The following is a 21616-nucleotide window of genomic DNA, read 5'->3' on the forward strand; positions in this document are numbered from 1 at the left end:
CAATACAGTTAATCAGAAATGGTTTTATCACAGGTTTAAGTTAAGTTTCCGTGTTTTCAGTAAATACAATATTCACAAATATATAATAATGCTATGTTGGTAAACCATCCAGAAGCACTCAAGCTTTTCCATTTTCTAATAAGTCATCAAGTTTGAAGTTATAGACGATATAGAATGATGTTAATAGTCAGTAGTTTATAGCTGTAAATAATCCAGCCTTGTGTTTACATAGAATTTGTTATTACAACCCCACTTAGGTTCATAATTAGTTACACTTATAGTTTCTGAATTTTACAGTTACTGAGATGATGTTGGTGGCAGTGGTTATGATGATGATTGTTATTATTAAGTTTATTAATAGATCCTTTTTAATTCTTTGGTTTGTTGTCATTGTTTTTTTGCCTTATATCTTATTGTATTTTAATCTTTATTAATCTTTTCTGTTTTTTATTATTGTGCAGCACTTCAGTCTTATCTGGTTGTTGAAAATGTGCTTCATGGTTAAACATGACTTCCCTTGATAAGGATACTCAGTTAAACAGACCAACACTGCTGTTGCCCTGCAGAGCTCAGGCTGACACCGCTCCATACGTGTTGTTGCTGTTTGGCCCAATGAGACTTTGCACTTGGCTCACTGATGTTTACCTTCACTATAATCCTCACTGAGAGGATTGACTGTGTGTGGCTTCATGGTGGGTTTAAGAGCTAAAATAATAACCCGTTCAGGCTGCAGACAGGTGGTGGTGGTGGTGGTGGTGGTGGTGTTGGTGTTGGTGGGAGAGGACGAGCAGAAGGTCACCATCTGATCTGAGTGTTTCCTCTTTAACCGGCGGCTCCTCACCTGTTCCTGCTCAGAGCTGCCACACACACATCCTGTCTCACACCCTCTCCTCTCAGCTGCTGTTCAGCAACTATGATCCATCTGATTCACACTCAGCAGCAGATAATGTGATTGAAATGTTGCCAGATTTATACGTCAGTTTGAACCCCGTCAAATCTTTCACTGTCCAATCCAAGCCGTCTGTACGAACTGCACACCAGTGTGTATACGTACATGTACAGAACACAACCTTCTGTTGTATGAATAAAAAAGGATTGCACAAAAACTACTGAACCGATTTTCCCGAAACTTTGTGGAGCGATGGAACATGGGTCAAGATAGAACCCATTACATTTTGATATTCTTTATGTAAATTTCCTTGGCAGAGGCATATGTATTTGCAACATCTGTTTTGTTATTCCTCAGTAGTATTTATAATGTAGGGTAAAGTTTATTTCTCTTGTTCTCTGAAAGGTTCAGTTGTTACTCCCTTATTTTCCACAGTATATGTACCAGAAGTAACTTATTGTATTTGTGCCTAGCAACAAGAATGTAAATCATGATGCTGGTAACTCACATTTCTGAATGAAATGAATTTCTGAAATGAACAGAAGCCTGTGTTGATCTATAAACACATTTCAACTAAACTCTGGTTTTAAATCCAACATACGTCTGATACAGCATTTAAAACTAAGATCATAGATCGAGATCATTTCCACCTTCGTCAAAAGGTGTTTGTGGTGGAGTCACTGTCGTCACCTTTATTATCTGTAACGATGACGACAGAAATCTTTCAGCTGATTATTCTGGACTCAGAGGCAGAATAGAGCGAGGAGCAGCTTAATGAAACAAAAAGAGACCTGGGCCCTTTCTCCGTCTCTCTCCAGAGACCCTCGCTTCTTATTGATCCTCACACACTTCCTGCCGGAAGGATGAATCGACGGGAGCCTCGAGGGGGCAGGAGCCACTTCAACCTCCTGCTCATCCACAAAACCGTCACTGTCTCTCTCACATCACCATTTGTTTTAGTCCCTCATGATTCAATCCCTCTGTCCAAACATCAAATCATCACTCTTTCTTTCCTAATTCCTTCAATCTCACCAATTATCAGTCCTCAAAGTTTAAATCTCTTCCTCTGTGCAGATGTACAGTAAAATCTGAGAGCAGAGCAGGAAACCATAACATAAGAGAGTGCACACAAACAACACGGCCTCCTCGCCGGGTGTCATCGATCAGGAGTTCAAACGTGGACCAAATTTAGACTTCAGAGGGGTGGGGGGGGGGGAGCAGTTTAAAGAGAGGAGGGGAAAGAGAGAGATGCTTTTGAGTTGATTTCCTGTGAAAGCATCTGAAGTGGTTGGGATTGAGATTGGCCTCCTGGGGCTGTTTGAGAATCAATGTGTCAGCCGGCTTTAATAAGAAACTGCCCCTCACTGTCTCCAGAGCGGGAAAAACTCAACTGAAGAGCACAGACGACTCAGCCCAGACTTTAAATAAAAAAACTGATCTACACCACGGCCACTTGAGTCGAAAAGTTGAAAACTGGTGGGAGAATTTAAACGCTGCAGTCTGGAAAATACAGAGAAACTACTGCCTGTGAGGGAACACAATCATAAAAACTGAAAAAAAATCTACAGTTATTTTCCGACATGAATTCCACAACATGTCCGGAAATTCGGAAAAAAGGAGTTTTCCTTTCACGAATAAAAAACACAGCCGGACATTTTCCAGACATTTCAAGGGGGCTGAAAGGAGAAGTTCTAGAAAAATGTTTGGAGACATATATAAAGTGTTTATCAGGCGTAATTAATAGGTTGATATTAAAATTGATAAAAACAGTTCGGTTGAGATGATTTTTAATATCTATGAATTATTCATAATTTTATAACTGCAGACTTGGTGGTTTGGACGAACCTCTCTAATTCATTTGAGAGATAAGTGTCCTGCTAGAGGATAAAGTTCCTACCTGGAAATCAATAACTCATGACAGATGATCAATTAACCATTGATAAAGTGATTAACTACAGACGACAAAGCCATTATAAATGGTGCCTTATCAGAGAGTAATGAGAGCTTAATAACCCTGTTTTGAACACATACACATTAATAAGATGGGGGTATCATCAGTATACACCCCCCAAACACACACCCTACTCTTTATTTTGCACTGTGACTGTACCATGTCACCTACAGCCTCCTATCAAGTAAAGTGCAGTTACTATATTTAGATGCCCAGAGACTCAGAAACCAACTGGAGCAGGTTGTGTGTGTTTGAAGTTTATCTATGTTGGTATAGTTGTGTAGTTGTGTGTGGTAAAGACTTGTTAAGGTGGCCAAACTTTTCAATATGCAACATTTAGAGGTTTGTTTTTTAGTTCATGAAATAAAAATTGAAGGTGCATAAAAATATCAGCTTTCTGCAGAGGCCTTAATTACCTTTTTAACTAAAATATATATAAACAAGATATATATGATTAGTTCATTGTTTATATTCCTGCAAATGTGGAGCTTTTGGAACCCGGCGGTTTCTGGGGACCACACAGGGACCGTTTCCCATTTAATATCAATTATCATTACATATTCAGTCTCAGATCAGAGGTCCTGTTAGAATCTGACCTCTGAGTCTGACCTCCATCACGGCTGAGTGCACGAGCTGGAGCAGAACTTGTGTCATGTGCTTCCTGTGTGCTGGGATGGAGCCTGCATGGTTCCAGATCTCCTCACACAGAGTCACAAGTGTCAGTCTGCCAGCTGAGAGCTGAGTCACACCAACAGTCACTCACAACTTCCACCGAGGTGACAAGAAATTAGCAGCGCTGATCCTCAGATGACCTGCTGGTGAAACGTGTGTGTGTGTGTGTGTGTGTGTGTGTGTGTGTGTGTGTGTGTGTGTGTGCGTGTGTGTGTGCGTGTGTGTGTGTGAGTGAGTTTCTTAGTGTCACCCTGTACCTGAGGTCACGTCTCTTCCGCTGAGCTGGCAGGAGATGATGCATGATGGGAGCGGAGATGTCATCTGAGCCACTCTGGAACTCGGCCCGAGATCGCACAGTATCATAAAGCACATTATCACTGTACACAGCTCGAGGAAACTGCAGTGGGAAGGAGAGCACGTCAGTAAGTCATGTGCTGCAGATGATCCGTGAACTTTATGGTGCGTCAGGAAACATGATGGTGGAAGACAAATACTTTAACTTGTTAGTAAGTACATTTGCTATAAATACACTTTTAGATTTTCTTAATGTATAATGCAGGCCTTTATCTTGTGATCAATTCAAGGTGAATTTAGATAATTATGTTTCAAGACAATTAATATGCTGTTTTGAATAATAATCTCGATATAATCTTGTGTCTTGATATTGTTTTTATACAACAGATCTAACACCTCGCAGAAAATTCCAGCATATATGAAAATATTAAGTGTCACTAGTCTCCTACTAAGTGAACATGTGCTCTGGAGGTTTCCAGCTCCTGATTGGTGCATAAAAAGTATGATCAACTCCAACCACAGATATGGAACAGAGAAAATGTGTTATGTAATGTGGTTCTCACAAAGAGTCCAGCAGATAAACGTATGTTCAGGAGGGTTTCTGAGTTTCTTTTAAGAAGGTCTGGGGTCGTCCAGGGGCCAATCAGAGCTTCAGGTTTGATCCATTCAGAACCGAGGCTGTGAATTCTGTAATTTAAACATGATAATCATGTTTTTTGCCTTTCTACAGTGAATAAACAACATCCAAGCACCTGTCATTTCCCATCACCTTCCCCAGACGAGGTGAGAGAGAGAGGGGGGAGGCAGGGTGGGGGGAGATTTAAGCGATGGTAGGGGGGGTCATGATGAGAGAGGTCGGCTCCATGTCTCTGCGTCCTGATTGGCTGATGCAGGAACACGTGGCAGAGTGATTCAGCCGGACGACGTAAGAGCAAATCAGAGCACAGCTAAAGTGTGTGTGTGTGTGTGTGGGGGGGGGGGGGGGGGTGTTCGGTAAGGATCCACCTGACAAGAGGAAGCCTGTTTCCATGGCAACACCCCAGTGGGGGAGGGATGGGGTGATGTTGATGGGGGGGGGGGGGGGGGGGGGGGCAGAGATGTTTCCAGAGAGGCTAAAATGTTAGTGAATGATTTCTCCCAAATAAAATGAATGACACCTCTGAAACATAAACAGGCGCCAAAGAGTAACACACACACACACACACACACACACACACACACACACACACACACACACACACACACACACACACACACACACACACACACACACACACGCACGCACGCACACACACACTCCCACACACTCTTTGTATCCATGCAACAGTCGTCCGCTGCAGTTTAGGGCCGAGCTACTGAGCAACACAAAGCAGAGAAATCCTGAATGGTGTGTTGGCTGAATGAAGCCGCTGAATGAGGTTTTCACAGCTGCAGAGACATGAATGAAGAGGATGCTGCTGAATGGGAGGGAGAAGGGAAACAAAAATCATACCTGTCGAGCCACAGAAGGATTCACACTGTACCAAGTGTCTCATAACTCGTCTGTCACCACCACTGATCTGCAGCTCAGGAGAGACTCTGAAAACAACAGGAAACTGTTAATTTTACGTCGGAGGGAACAAACGCTCAAAGTCCCAAACTGGATTGTGCTTGATGTGGATCAGCAGAGTCAGCGATCACAAACATGTCCAGCAACGAGAGTTAATTGTGGAAAATGAACCGAGGAAATCTAGTTACCGTCACTGATCAGCATGAAATAGATCACTATCTATCACTACCAAGAGTTGGTATCGAGGTTTTAAATGGATAATCTAAATAAGCTGTAGGTCATATCTCTAATGTTAGTGGTTGCAGAAGTAAATGAGCGTTACACTTTATGTTTTCTGACTTCATAGTGAAACCAGGATGACATTTCTATCGTATGATCCTTTTTTTGATTTAAATAAGGATTTATAATAGGATGCAGAGGTACCTCAAAAAGATGCATTTTTGAATTATGCATGATGTCATGTTCTAAAATTCTTCCCAGATTGTTCAAGACCTCACTTATCGTATTGTATTGTATGAGGGGAAATACATTTCCAATCAATATAAGCTTTAAATTATATTTGATGGATAGATATATTTGGAAAAATTGTTTTTCTCACCATAATTTTGTTGACATTTACCTTTTGACTGCTCAGCAAACGTTTGTCATCTGTAGATACAATACGCTACCAAGCAATAAACCCACCAAGTTAAGTGAAAATCCATCCACACACACACACACACACACACACACACTGCAGGGTGATACAACACATTTTTTGTTCCTCAGACTGTGCGACTTTCACATTGAATTTGAAATAAAACAATTGATTCTTCATTAAAATGCCAGGTCTCATATAGTTCAGAAGTAATTTAAAAGTACACAGACACACATGCATGTGTTACAACATTGACTACAACACAATTGTTTCTATAAACCTGATCAAGTTAGAATTGGATTATAAATGTATTTTCCATCACAAATTGAATGCACTGGAGCACAGACCCTGAGGAAGAACGTGCGACCGTCCGGAGCACTTACAGTGTCGACTCTATGATGTTGTCATAGCAACATGAATCATTTCACAGGTAAAAGAATAAATAAATAATTAAAGAGAGAAATACTTGTTACCTGCAGTCTTAAAAAAAGCCTCTCACCATCATCGGGGTCAAAGATTTCACAGTTGACATTTGAAGAAATTACATTCAAACACAAATGTCCCATTACGAACACAGAGGGAAACATGTCTTAAGATCATCTGAAGTTGGCAGACGCAAAACCGACAGAGACAAGAGGAGTCGGCTCAATAATTCATGTTCATATTAAAAACAGGAAAAACTTTACTGGACCCAAACTGGAAATTAAAAATCTAGACCGCTCTTGTCCACTCAGTGTCTCTCACAGTCTCAAAATAAACATGACGGGACAGAAAAGCACCATAACGCGCTGAGCCATCAGTGCGCCGTCATTAAAGAAAGCTCCAGGCCCAAAGATCCGTCCGGGAGAAAGGACCCGTCCACCGCAGTAAAAATATAACATCAGCCCATTAGGCTTTACTTAAGACCTTTGTTATTCTACGGATTGAGGTTGTTAATATTTATGGGGCTGTCGATGGAGAGGCCCGAGACGAAGGATATGGAGGAAGGAGAAGTGAAAGGTTGTGTGTGTGTGTGTGTGTGTGTGTGTTGAAGTTTGGGGTTAGAGGTGAATGGCGCTCTGGAGGTCACGAGGAGGCTGCAAATGTGCTGCGACGCCTCTGATTGATAAGCAAAATGAGGCTTAGGACAGATGGAGAAGTGGAGGACGAGGAGGACGAGGAGTGAGTGTGAGTGAGTGAGTGAGTGAGTGTGTGAGTGTGTGTGTGTGTGTGTGTGTGTGTGTGTGTGTGTCTCGTTAGTCTTTAATGGCTGCGAGCTGAGGTGCTCTTTAAGAGGAGGCCTTTCATGAATAATGCATTCTAATTCAGTCGTACTCAGACGCAGCCCGGCGCTCAGTGGGAACGCCGAGGCCCCGGATCACTGATCAGCACATTCATTCCCTGTGTGTGTGTGTGTGTGTGTGTGTGTCAGTCACTTCCACCTCTTCCTCCTGGATCAGCTGTTAAACAGACCCGAGAGTGCTTCCCATCAGCCCACGCTTGTCTCTTTACCATCATGACTTATGTAAAAGTACAGGGAGACCATTGTCGTATTAAAAATCCAATAGAAGGAATAAAAACTCCATATTTGTGACTTCCCCCTCCTGGCTACAGCTTCAAGCACCAATCAGCTTCATTCTCACTGAAGATATAAAGCTTTAAATATGGATTATCACTTAAACAGTGGCGGCCGGTGCAGGGCGCAGTCTGCCTCTGCTGGGACTGGCCTCCTGCGACCCTCAGAGGAACAGGGAGGAGAGTAATGGATGGATGTTTACTTAAATATTTCAAAAAGACTAAGTAATCTAGTAAAAAAAACCAGGCACTTTAGTTTCTGGAGTGAATATTGCATTTACTGAGTCTATTTCCAGCTGCAGATTAATACGCATTAAAAAACAGTTGCTTTATGTGATGAGTATTTCCAGCAAAAGGACGGTGTAAATGGGATTAGAGTCCGTATTCTTCATGAAGAAACATGTTCTCCAGAACAATGAGGCTCATTGGTGAGTTTCTAGAAGCTTTTTAGAGCAAAAGAGGTAAAAGAAAAAAAAAGAGGATGTATGAAGAAACATCAATACAAAATATATGCAATACCTGTTAAAGTGTGAATTAATCCAGTTCCCAAGATTGACCACAAGATAAATGTAGAATATCGTGAATCGCGAGACGTATCCTGAAATGAAATGATCTTGATACAGTTGTTCTACAGCTCTAAACTAATTAAGTTTAAGACTTTTTAAGACCCACAACCTTCTGAAACCAGCACCTAGTAGAGAGCGTACCTCTGCCAAGGCCCAGCAGTGCCTGAATGAAACCACTTCATTTTTATTTGGATCCGCACCAAACCTGCGATGGGAAATACAAAAGGTGAAAATCTACTTGTTCCAAACACATTTGTGTCTGTTTGACTTCACCAACTTGATCCCCACTGTCCCAAGTTTGAAAGACTTAAACAGAAACAGATCAACTCCTCGGCTCATACATCAAACGTTCTGTCAGAGTAGAGACATTTTCACTGTGACCTTTTTCAGTGACGTGCCCAAAAAATAAATTAGGACCCATCCAACGTGAATTAAAGACTGTTTAAGAATTGTGTCATGTGCAAACTGTGAACCCAATAGAAAAGATATGAGAGGACACATTACTGCATAGTCTTTATTTTGAATAGATCTGAAAGAGAGAAGCAAGCAGGTGAACATGCACATTTATCTTGGACATTAGTATCACAGACAGTCACCACTGATGAACCACTGCTGCAGCGATCATCTATCAGGAGAGGAGAGATGATCTGTGAACAGCAGGTTAACAGTAACAAGGTGGATTCAAGACATTAAACTGTACTTATCAATTAATCAATAATATTAGTCTCTTACGGAGAGAAAATCTGAACTGGAATGAAAACAAAAAAACTATTCCACCACTATCACCTCTTAAAGTAACCACCTCTTCCACCATAACCATCATAGACAAATCATAAAAGTCCCCATTTAAACACAAAGTCTAATGTTATATGTTTCACCTTAAATCTTCATATCAACCGACATCTGTCTGATTCTGTTTTATTTTAATCACTATAGAGATTATACGTGTGTGAATGTATGAACAGTGGAGTCACTGTACTGTAGTGTGTCACACATCAATGGTGATTTGTTATATAATGATAATACAGCTCTTAAACAACTATTTCTTTAATGATTATATTCCCTATTTAATCTAAATTCCAGTATAACTCAGAAATCAACCCATCAAGGCCCCAGTACTGCGCGGCCCCTTTGGTAATTAAATCTTAACTTCATTAAACTTCTGCAACGACAGCACATTAACGACTAGTGATTGGCTTTCAGCATCATGTCGATCTAAGATGCTTCAGTTACAGTTTTCTAATAAGTCAACCAATCAAAGGTCAAGAAGCTGGAAATGAAAAAGAAAAATCTCTGTTGGAATCAATCAACCCTTTGATGAACAGTTTACAGCCCTCAGCTGCCCCCTGGTGGAGATGTGAGCTTCAGTTTCCATCATTAAGTAAACTGCTGCTGAATGTTGGAGCAGCCTCATCTCACAGGGACGAGAAGACGTCACCGTGGCTCCGCTTACAGGTTCTGGTCGTTCTCGTGGAAACGGTGGATGTGGTCAGCGTACCTTGGAGAACACAGAAAATTAGGAATGTTATTCCACTTGTAAGGATTTAAACGACACATTGAGTTCACACATGATATAAAACCCGGACGATTCCAGGGTCATTTCCAGCTGCCGGGTGCACACTCACTTTTTGGCGCAGAAAGCGGAGCAGTCTCTGCCGATGCTCTCGCTCCAGGCGGTCTTGTACAGAACCTGAAAGATCACAGAGGACGATTCAGTTCAGTTTCTCTAAAGCTGAACACACAGAATGATTCGCGGTGTTTAAAGAAGCTCCTCGTATTTAGAGATTAGAGACTCACCAAGAAGACCAAGCAGTGCAGGAACAGGGTGTAGAAGAAAGCAATGGTCCGGGCCACTTTGTTGGAGAGAATCATTCGTCCCTAAAGAGACAAAAATAAACGATCAGATAAGGAGTGTGGACAACAAACCAGATTTCAGACAAATTTGTGAAAATTATATTTGGGTCGGGTTCAGTCGAGTTTCTATCCTGCATGTGTCTGAGTCAGGTCGGGTTCGGACACAAAAAACAATATTCCTGTTGGTTTCGGTTAATTTTCACGGGCTCAGTCCAGCTTGAACAGAAAAGTGCAGCCCGAGATGCACTCTAGTACGTGTGTGAGTGTGTGTGTGTGTGTGTGTGTGTGTGTGTGTGTGTGTGTGTGTGTGTGAGCGAGTGTGTGTGTATGTGCGTGTGTGAGTGAGTGTTACCAGGCTCAGAGTTGCCTTATCCCAGGGGCTGAGGCTCAGGTATCGGCGCTGACGCTCCTGAAAACACACAGAAGTTAACCTCAACTAAAGTTCATCATCTTTGGAAATTGTGAACAACACATTTAACATTATGTAAAAATAGTCAAATAAATAAACACATTTAGATGATTTTACATTTCCCAGAACTACTTTCAGTAAAGCACAAAACTCCTCCTCAACCAGCATAAACTACATATCTGGATAAATGCTTCACGTCAGAACAAAGTGTTTTTATTATGTTGATCTGACACTTAGTAGGAAATATCCCGTCATTCAGAATATGAGTAAAGATTTGGCGGTAAACTACAAAATAAAGCAGGAAATTGGCAGGTTGATGAATTGTGTGTTGTCTTGCACCTTCTTGCTGAAGGAGGCGAATGGATCCAGTCTCTCCTCGTACTGGGAGGAGTAACGCATGACGGTGTCGTCACTGCCTCCAGCCTGCGACACACAGAAAACACACAGAGCTAAATATCACTCCCAAGTATTTCAGGGTGGTAGATTCCATACGATCATGATATTTAAACCATGAATGTCACACATGTAGATCTCAGTCACAGAAACACTCACGATACACACCTTGCTGGGGTAGCTCTGCAGGAACTTGATTTTCTCATAGAGTTTGATGTTGTCGGCTCTCAGGCTGTCCAGTTCGTTCTGCAGGGCCTGCATGGTCTGCTGCAGGGAGCGGTTCTCCTGCAGGGGACACAGGAAGCACATGGAGGAGAAATGAGCTCTCCCAGAATACAACAGTGTGTGTATGTGTGTGTGTGCATGTGTGTGTGTGTGTGTGTGTGTGTGTGTGTGTGTGTGTGTGTGTGTGTGTGTGTGTGTGTGTGTGTGTGTGTGTGTGTGAGAGAGGGATCGTGACTCACAACTTCCAGCTCCTGGTTGCGGGAACGGAACCTCTCCCTCTGGCTGGAGATGATGGAGAGCAGCGAGTCCATCTGGCCCTGAGGAAGCTCGGGATGTGGGCTCACACCTGAGCCTGGAGCAGGAAAAGAACAGATAACACAACACTTAGAGCCAATAAATCACTTTCCTCTATTTATATGCAGATATGGTCACAGTATGATCAATGATGTCTGGAAAATGGGTCAATTGTTGTTAATCTGTTTCACCATCAGACAGATGGTGAGTCTAACTAATGAAAACTGGACACACTCCCTCTAATCTGACGGCTGACATATGTTAACAAACTCCCTCAAATACAGAGTCTGAATCAGAAGGTTATCTCATTACATCAAACTTCAGTATTTTCATTTTTATGCTCATGAGGACTGAAACGGCATCAATGAGCTTTAATCTCTTTTGGCATTAAGACTGTTCAATGTGGAAATTTACCAAAGCTGGAATATTTATTAAAACAGTTTGTCTTAACCCTTTTAATTTACAGACAAGGAAAGAAATGTGACAGTTATGATGCATCAAAAGTTTATTCTGAATATTTAACTTTGAGATTCACATCATCTTTTTTGGTCTTCCCATGATATTTTGTATTTAGCCAAACAGGAAAATAATTCTAATGAGCAGACAATTAAAACACCCCTGATGATTTTCACCTGTACAGTACATTTACTGATAAAGGCCCCCGAAAGCTATTTTCTCCTTTAGCTTCTCACTATGATTAACGGTGTTTTATATGAACATGGTGTATTCTAACAAAAAATACGTAGATTTCTCTGCTGTGAAAACATGTAACTGTTTTTTTACAAAGGTGTATGAGGGATGACGAACGACTGAAGACAGGGAAAGAATCAGTGGAGACCATTATAGAAAGACAGATGGATCCTCATCTGCCAAAGAGGTTGTGTTTTCATCAGCGTTTGTTTGTTTGCAGGATTAAGCAAAAAACTTCTCAAATGATTTGCGTGTAATTTTGTGGAGGGGTGGGCCATTCACCCAAGAAATAACCGATTCATGTGGTTGCGATTTTGGCGCAGATCTAAATAAAAATGTGAATTTTTTTAATGTGGTTTCATGAGAGGACTGTCCAGCCGTGGCAGAGGAATGAGCTCTCCAGGTGCCATTCTAACATTTTAATCCTTCTAACCAAGCCAACTTGAGGTTTCTGTCACTGAACATTTCAAATTTCCTCCTTGTACTTAAACTTTTCTTTAACTCTGCGTACCAGAAAACATGGCGCTGGCCTCTTTGATCGGATCAGGAATGTCCCCCATGTTGGTGACCTCCGACCCGTCGGCGTCGGGGCGTGGCAGGGAGGACATGGCCTGGATGGTGCTCAGGTCGTGCTCCAGCTTCAGAATCAGCTCCTTCTGCTCGGCGCTGGTACGCACAGCAGACGAGAACTCCACCTGCAGCTCTGCATAGCGGCCTGTAGAGGGCGGAGAAAAGATGAAGAGAGTTTAAAAATTATATTTTTTCATTAGATGATTTGTTTTTATTTTTATTTTATTTTAAGTTTCCAAAACATCTCACCTGTGGCAGCAGCAAAATGCAGAAGAAATCCAATATCATTGAAAACCTATGTAGACCCCACTTTCCTACTCATCTCTTTCTCTGAGAATACTTATTTTACAGAACCATCCACATGTGAGAACAAAAAAAACTACAACAGTACACTTTTAGTATTTGTATAAAAGAGATTTACTTCAATTATCACACCTAGGGTGCATGTGAATAATAATGATGATGAATCAAATGTCAATCATAACAAATACATTGTGAACGTTTCATACAGTGATATTGCTTTTCAATGTTGTAGAAGGGACTGTTTTACAGTGCTGAGAACAGACAACATGATACGTTTAGTAAATAGAAAGATAAAGAAAACGATGATACATGAGGGGGAAACAAAAGGGAGGGAGACCCCGAAGGACAAAAAAAGAAGCATCTCAGGAGTGACAGAAGTGCTCGGGAAACAACATTTAAAATAAAAAAAACAACATCTTTAACCATCCCTTTACAGTCATGCAGCCTTTTGTACTACAACACACACGTACGCGCACACACTCACAAAAATAAGCAGTGGGACAGGTTATTACGAGAATTATTACTTCCACATTGTTGATGATAAGCTGTGAAATATCATCGTCAAACACTCTGAACTTGATAAAGCCTCAACAAGCATCTTAAAGCTTTCCAAACAGGGGGTGTGGGGGGGGGGTGAAGATCTCCCCGGGTCATTTGGTTGTCAGACTACACTGTGGTTTAAGCTATGGGGTGAACTGAAGCGACGACACTAGGTAGCAGCAAACAGAGAGAAAAACTGTCAGCAACCTTTCGACAGAGGTGGAGAACTATTTCACCATTTGGCTTTTTGCTTCCTCTTTTTTTTTTTCTTCTTTTTTTTAAAGTCTTGTGAGTTTTTCGCTGCAATGTTTTATCGTTCCAGAGTCGAACGTTGTACAGTCGATGGGGGAGAAAAAACCGAGAGGAGATAAAGAGGAAATGGTTTAAGACTTAAAAAAATCAGCCGGAGACAATGTAAGAGGTGAGCGGGGGGAAAAAACAAAAGCACGTGAGTAAAGTGGAGAAGGGGGGGGGGGGGGGTTAGAGGATGAGTGTATTGTGCTGTGTTGTGTGTGTATGTATTACTGAGTGTGCTATGCATACAGCACCACTGATTTGGAAAGTGTTTCCTTACAAAACCCACTTCATAAGATATATTCTAAAAGTATTACAAAAAACATCTGAGGTTTTTTTTTCTTTTCTTTCATTTTTTTTTTTCCTGAATATGGTGACCAGTGCTGCTGTTCGGGCTTCCATTACAACTAATATGTCAAATGAATAACCACTACTTCAACAGATCATACAGTAAAGCTTTACGACTTCAGAAAACATGATATGATATACAGCATCTGTTACACCTTTACAATGTTATTCAACAGTGTATAGAATCATCTGATTTAAATTTGTAGAAAAATATCTGTGGATCATGGAAAAGTCCTGAATCGTCCCTTCTCTCCTCCTGCCTTCGAACAAAAAGCATACTGTGACAATAGTGAATCAATAGCTACTTGATCGACCGTATTTACACGTCTCTTTTCCAAATAACCATTAGAATTGGCACACGTCATTATCAATACCTGTAGTGCCGTTATTAATGTCACAGCAAACCTGACACAAACAGAAAAATACAAAATGCCCTATGAAATAAATTCAGTGTTATTACAGTGTACGCTGTTTCTGCATGCTTCCTCCTTCATTCGATGCTCTGGCCTTTTCTCGCCGCTAGTTAGGTTATGTACAACGTAAGAAATGCATTGTGGGAAAACAACTGTCTGAAATAAGACCCGGACCGGAACGCGTCTGCAGGTCAGTCATAAGAATACACGAGCTTGTTTTTTCTCTTTTTTTTTTTATCGGTTTCACTGCACTCCAGCAATTATATACAACCCTCTGCGGAGGGCTGAGGAAAAGTTGACTTTTAAGTACCACTACGAAGTGTGCGAGAAATGAATTTCGGATCAAGACGAGTTATGAAGAAATCAGGCGAAGTCGTCCACATCTAATGACATCACAAGTTTGGTGCCCTGCTTGGCAGTTAAAGGCACAAATCTGATGATCTCACGTGGTTTAGGTGAGTTGATGGATCTGGCTATAAAATGGCTGATGGGTTAAGTGCTTTTACTTTACAGTAGCTATTCATCACCATAAAACATACTGTGGTTGTCCAGTCCGAGCTCGTCCAACAGAAGGCAGCGAGCCTTCGTTATTCTGCAGGAGACCTGATGTGTTTTACATCCGTCGTCCTCAGGAAGAGCCAATGTTTGAGGAGTTATTAGGAATTATTAGATGCATCACAAAATCCAATTTTAACAAATGCATCTTAATGCAGTGCAATGAGATTATCAGTAACTTTTGAATATATCTGGATATAGATTCAGGGAAAGCGGAGGTTTGAGGATGGACCGAGATAAAAACTCATAATATCTACAAGTGTACAGGACAATGTTTCTGTCTATAGTTTGAAATGAGGGGGCAGCTGTATTCAGTTCATCGTGTAGAAAACAGGGGGACAGCGATCTTATGCTTGAATATTTCTTTTTTTTTAGTGTTCGGATGCGGATAAGAGTCTGTGCTTGGTTCACAACCACTTTTTTAAAAAAGGCAAACATTTCCCAGGATCCCGGGACCGCGCTCTGCTGTAGTGTTTACAGACCCTGTCCACGGTTAAGTCTTCAAAAAAGATCCTAATAAGTGCTTTGTTACGGACTGCAATAGAAATTCTGCATAATCATAGGCTGGCTATCTCGCTTCAATCTGGCGTAGCACACCTGCCAGCTGGTACACTTCTCTAATCTCAATTTGGCAGATATGACCTCTTTCAAGTTTAACACGCGTTCTCAAGTTTAGGTTAATTTCATTTGACCTATTGGACAAAGTGTATACACTTGGACCTGTTCGTTACGTCGATGTGATTTACGCGCGGTCGAACTCTTAAAGAAAGCTGCATGCCCTGCCGAGCGTTAGTGTCGGGCTTGCCCAAGAAACAGCCAAATAAAAAGTAAAGAAAACGTGATCGGAGAATAGAAAACAGGAAAAGAGATATGCTATCATATATCCACTGATCTTGATATGTCCTTTGATTCTCTAGCTAGCGATTTAAGAGCATAACTGTCGTGGTAAAAGCTTAATGCTTACGGGAGCATGGACTGTAGCAAACACATTTTTTCAAAGCTATTGAAATGACACTAAACTTTAGGATTCATGAATATACAAACAAATGAGAACTAGTACATCTTTGTAAATATTAACCAATACTGCCGGCAGTCTATACGTCTAATAAAAATGTTACTTGCCCTCAGGAACAGTATAATCCCTTAAAAAATAGACAACTCAAATGATAAGACATTAAATGAAAAATACAGCACCTATAAATAAGCAGAATAAAAACCAAACTATAAATGCAAAATAGCAATAAAACCAAGCTACAGTAAATCATAGTATTACACTACTTTGTGATAAGATTAATGTAATGGTAACGCATCAAACAGCTTAAAGAAGGGTGTCAGTTGTGCACTAGTAGTGTGTGCAAGTAGATACGAAATATGACCCCACTCATTGGAAACACGAGACACTCCGCAGTCGCACACACTTGTGCACACGCGACGAGCATGCGTGTACATGCACCCTCGCAGACGCACATTCACACACACACACACACACACACACAAACACACACACACACACACACAAAGGGGAGGCAGTGGGCTGACAGGCACTGAGGGCTTGTGTGGGGCAGGGAGGAGGTGATATGCCTTAGAATTTGTAGTGTATACAGTAGAATTCAATGCAAAAAGACTTAACATCCCTGGATACAGGATCAGACTGGAGGAGAGTGGAAACTGCTCGCACCAGGATTGTGGTGAATTCACTTTGACGGCGATCGACAGAAACTACAGATTCATCAAGTTCTGTACATTGCAATTCATTTCCATAAAACTGTGTCTGGTCTTTTTTTTTTTCAGTCATGAATTTCATTATTATTAATCTACTTCTCAAATTTAACTTTGAGTGAATTGACCTCGACCCTGACTTTCATGCAGGCAAATACAAATACTAACACACAGACAGATGCGCACACACTCTTCCTGATTTGGCCTATAAAAAGATGTGTGTTTGTGAACAGAGAAAATTTGTCGGTGGTGCACATACACACATACACACGAACGCTCACACACACACTCACACGCACCCAGCAGGTCCAGTGCTGGGCAAAGCTGTGACGTGCACAACCTAAAACAACGAGAGACACGCAAAGTATCACCATGTCAGACAGCTACAGTACTACGTGAAATTCATTGTATCGTATTTCAACAATGCAACATTAATCCATTCTAATTTGTATTTTTTTTCTCTTTTAAAAACAGTAACTTGTTATTCTCTTATTTTCTGTTCTCATTTTGTACTAATTAAAAATGCTTCCTAAAATTCCCTATTTTGTACTCTTTAGAGTCAATAGACTTTGCAATCTCTTATTGGCAACCAAATTGCAATATTTAAAAAAAAAAGAGATCATCCTTCATCCTTGAAAGAAGGGTTTGAGGAGGCAAAAAGAGGGTTCCTTCCTTCCTTCTTTCCTTCCGTCCTTCCTCTTCAGATGAGTGCGTGTGTTTGTGAGGAATTATAGATCCTTCTGGCCATCACATGGCTGTCAGCAGGATAGGATATGGGACACAACAGGTCAAAGTTCATCTTTCTTACATCAGTAACCATGGCAGCTCAGCCGGCAGGCCTTCCACTACCCTCTTAAGAGTGTAGGAGTGAGATAAAAAAGAAAACATGCTGCCATTGAGAAGAGAACACACACACACACACACACACACACACATACCATTTTAGGGTGTGGACACACACAACCCCGCACACACACACACACACACACACACACACACACACACACACACACACACACAGGTGCACACTGACACAACCCCTAACATACAAACACGCACACACACACGCAGTGAGTGAAAAAGGCAAAGGGTTTGTAACAGTCACTCTACAGTGTGAAAAATGAGGCGTCTCACTGAGTGAGGGGAGGTTTGTGGACACTTGGGAGGTGAGAAGAAGAGCGGAAAAAATCTCCTTTAAGAAAGTGAGAGTTCTTGTAAGAGAGTTCCTGTCTCTATCTATCATCTATCAGTGTCTATCACTGTGACAGCTGCTGTGTCAGGCCTTGCCTGTGTTACTGAGTCCAGGTTTCAACCCCAGCTGTGGGTCAGACCCCAGCTCAGGACTAACCAGTCTGGTGCACCAGTGGCTGGTGATAGGGGGAGGTACAGCAGGGCCGGAGGCCAGCAGGACGGCTAAGTGCTTTTCTCAGTACAAAAACAAAACTCAGTTTAAAAAAAAGGAGAGACACTTAAGTTCTCTTATTTTGTTCTTCTAGGTATTCAGTAAATCTTCTTTTTAAGGGTTTTGCCAACCACTCTTTGTTTCTTTCCTCTTTTGGGAAAGCTTCTATTTAATAAAAATGGCTGCTGAGCTTGACTTTGGCTGTGTCCACTCTCCAACTGGAACAGAGCAGGAGGGGTCCAAGGTTAGAGGTCGTGAGGTTATGAAACAAGAGGGATGAAGGATGGTCAGGGGGAGCTAGAACTCCCACTCTGAGGGATCCTCTTTGCTGGCAGCCTTCTCCAGCCTGTGGATGATGTTATTGAGATTGGCTGCTTTCTTCTTGCGCAGATTGTTGTCCCTGGGGTTTCTGGCAGGGCCAGAGGCTGGGATGTTTGTACTAGAGGCATGGCTACTGGAGGACGCTTCTGTGAGGCTGAAGAGCCCCAGTCCACAGCTGGAGCCCGGCCCGACTAAGCCTGAGGTGGTGCAGTCTAGCTGAGCAGGGGAGTTATTAGAGCCCCCTGCCTCAGACTCAGCCTCCATATCATGGTCTTTGCATGCTCCTCTGTGATCCTCCAGGCCAATCCCCAGTCCCTGGCGTATCTCCACCGTGCCCTCAGATTCTGTCCCATCACAGCTGTCCCCTTCTCCTGATTTGGACCCACGGAGGGAAGGAGATCCCCCCTCGCTGCCAGGCCCTCCTACTACCCCTCCAGCTGCCTGGATCTCCTCTATGAAAAGTTCTCGCCGGATACGTGACCTAGAGAAGACACATGAGTTTAGTCAAGCCGGTTAAAGTATAAAAACCTTTGTCAAACAGAAGACAAACTACATAGAGAATTCATGTACAGGGTATTAACCTCCAAACATATCAGTATTCTCTCAACAACAAAGTACTGTTTTATAACTTTTTTACAGAGAAATAAATCATCTTCCTGTTAAATTAAATCAATCTAATTACTATAAAATCCCTTAAAAAACAGTTAATAAATGAAAACCCTGGACAGTTACAGCTCAATGTCAAGGTGCCTCTTTCTTCCACATGCTGACCTGTAATTATGGAACCAGTTGATGACTGTACTGGTCTTCAGGTTGAGCTGGGAGGCCAGCTCCTCAATGGTTTTGGGGGAGGGGTAGGGTTTCTGCTGGTACGCCCTTTTTAGGGCCTCCTTCTCCTCAGGGCCCAACACCACCCTGGCCTTCTTCAAATGCTGATGCCCTGGGCTCTGGGCGCCCTGCAGGTAATCTGTCCCCACCAAAACCCCTTCCACAGAATGGCTGTCACTCAGGGAGCTCAGCCGCCTCTTCATGTAGGCTGAAAAGTCACACAGAGACAGGAGGGGGGAAGTCAGAACAACAGAAATAACACATTTATTTATTGAATTAATGTGGAGACTGTCAATGATAAAATATCTGCCGCAGGTTGGTAGTCAGGTCTAAAATCTCTAATTTAGAGAGAGGTGTCTCTTGAAAAGCAACATTCATGTGAAGTAGAATGAGATTAGTCCAAACAGCTATTATGTATTAGCTTTGGATTTAAGATGAAATAGTTAATTGACTAGTCATTTAGTGGATTTAAAGAAAATCAATATGCAAATCAATTCATGATTTGAGCATTTTTTTGGGTGAAAAAATTGCAAATAATAATAATAATGATGAATTAAAACTGACACCAGCTTCCTCAACATTTACTTGTTGATTTGATCTTCTTGTGGCTTTTGCTTTCAATGTAAAAATAATGAAGTGTATTTTATATTTCTAGTACTTTGCTTTCTGTTTTTAAACGTAACCTGTCTTAAAGCTATGTTAAAAGCACTACATAGATAAAATGTATCAATATCATTATATATGCTTAACTTATTATTGTTATAATGGCTTTAAATTTCTGGTCAGAGAAAAAGTCAGATGTCATCTTGGACTGGATTTTATAGACAAAACTATTTATAATTTAAATGTTACAGTAATGAAATATTTTTCAGGTTGTTTTGGAATATTTGGTATTTTTATGTCCCTGTGGACATTCCATGTTTGACGAATGCATTCAACCCGGAAACGTTTTACCTTTTGTGCATTGTTACTACCTAGCTGAACAATATTTTCATTAGCACCATCAACAGCCACTAGATGGTGCTGTCGCCTTACTCATGAATCCCAACAATGAAATTATCTCTTCCATTTTACAGCAAACAGGCAGCACCATTCCCTCCAGGTACCAGCGGCTGAAAATGAACAGCTCATGGCAGCTTTGCATGAGGTTGACATTTTCTCAACCCCAATAACACGCAGTGAGATATATTAGCATTGCAGGGAAAACCCCTCAGAGCAAGGTTAGAACAACTCTGGAACTTGTGTGCTGCCTCACAGGCTTTTACCACAAGGGTGAGAGGTCAAATACGGTTACTCTAGACTAGGTCCGTGTCTTTCCTCTGGGCTCAGCTGCTAGCCAGGTCTACTTGCCATTGCTATTTGGATGCATTACTTTGGGGTCAATAATCTAAAAAGAAGTTGAATGGACAGTAACCCCCCCCCCTGCACATGCAGCGCTGAAACACACTGGTGTAAGGTCAGTTTTGTTTTTTGCCCTTGTGTGTAGTAGTTCAAGATATCAGGAGCGTAAGCTGATCCTGGATGCTCGTGCCTACTGGCAGGTTCAAATATGCATCTCCACAGAGAGAGAGAGCTTCAAGTGGACAGTAAGGGGTCACTCCGAGGCAGCAGGCAGGGTGAGGCCTCTTGGCTGAGCTGATTCCTAAACACTTTGTGCAAAGAGAAAGGGAATAAAGAATGATGGAGTGATAGAGCCGGCTGTGGGCTAGCAAATTATAAAAATACAAGAATATAGACACTGATGATTATGATGATGATGACGATGATGAAGAGGAATGCTGATGACTGTGAGTAAGCAGGCCCCCGGCAGTCCCCTAGCTGTCACATCTAATACAGTACGTGATGTCTGCAGTCCTGATTGGTACTGACATCACACCAAGATGACTGTGATCTGCACAACATGCTCTGCTGTCCTGCACAAAGGATATTGTCTGTGCAGATGTGCATGTGTAATTCAAGGGCCGCTGCTTGTGTTTTATTGTTAATGTATTTCTAAAATAAGGGCGTTCTTAAAACAGCTTTTTTGACGCCATGCTACATCGTATAGAGTGTGCGCTTGTTTCTCCCCAGTGCTCTTCCACAACACACCTTTCTTCTCCAGGCGCTTCATGTCCATGAGTTTCTCCACACTGTGCGGGTCCTGGAGCCAGAGCTGCATGCGGACAAAGGGCTCCCTGCCCTTCAGGCTGAGCTTGTGCCAAGGTTTGGGCCTGGCCAGCAGGTCTGAGACAGAACCCTGAGTCAGACCCAGGATAGTCTCCCCAAACAGACGCTGGCCTGGTTAGGAGAGAGAGGAAATGGAATGGTTATTTCTGAGAACTGCTTCAATGGCTAAATTCATCAATG

The 21616-nt window shown here is 41.9% G+C and overlaps 1 protein-coding gene across 5 annotated transcripts in view; it reads right to left on the reverse strand.

The window, feature by feature from the left end:
• Positions 1–8608: 8608 nt before the first annotated feature.
• cux1b (cut-like homeobox 1b) overlaps positions 8609–21616 on the reverse strand; it is a 63150-nt gene continuing 50142 nt past the window's right edge. For 4 of the 5 annotated variants that reach the window (XM_034605154.1, XM_034605153.1, XM_034605156.1 and 1 more), the window contains 3 exons: positions 21359–21547; positions 19214–19478; positions 17723–18923 (listed from right to left, as the gene is read on the reverse strand). In XM_034605154.1, the coding sequence (XP_034461045.1) occupies positions 18419–18923; positions 19214–19478; positions 21359–21547 (959 nt within the window). In that variant the 3' untranslated portion in view covers positions 17723–18418. Of the gene's footprint in view, positions 9611–9737; positions 9803–9909; positions 9991–10318; positions 10376–10714; positions 10799–10936; positions 11054–11232; positions 11346–12488; positions 12693–17722; positions 18924–19213; positions 19479–21358; positions 21548–21616 lie in introns of those variants that run through there. The other variant, XM_034605157.1, reaches the window with a different exon arrangement.

Source organism: Hippoglossus hippoglossus, chromosome 13 (genome assembly GCF_009819705.1).
Source record: "Hippoglossus hippoglossus isolate fHipHip1 chromosome 13, fHipHip1.pri, whole genome shotgun sequence".
NCBI classification, from domain to species: Eukaryota; Metazoa; Chordata; class Actinopteri; order Pleuronectiformes; family Pleuronectidae; genus Hippoglossus; species Hippoglossus hippoglossus.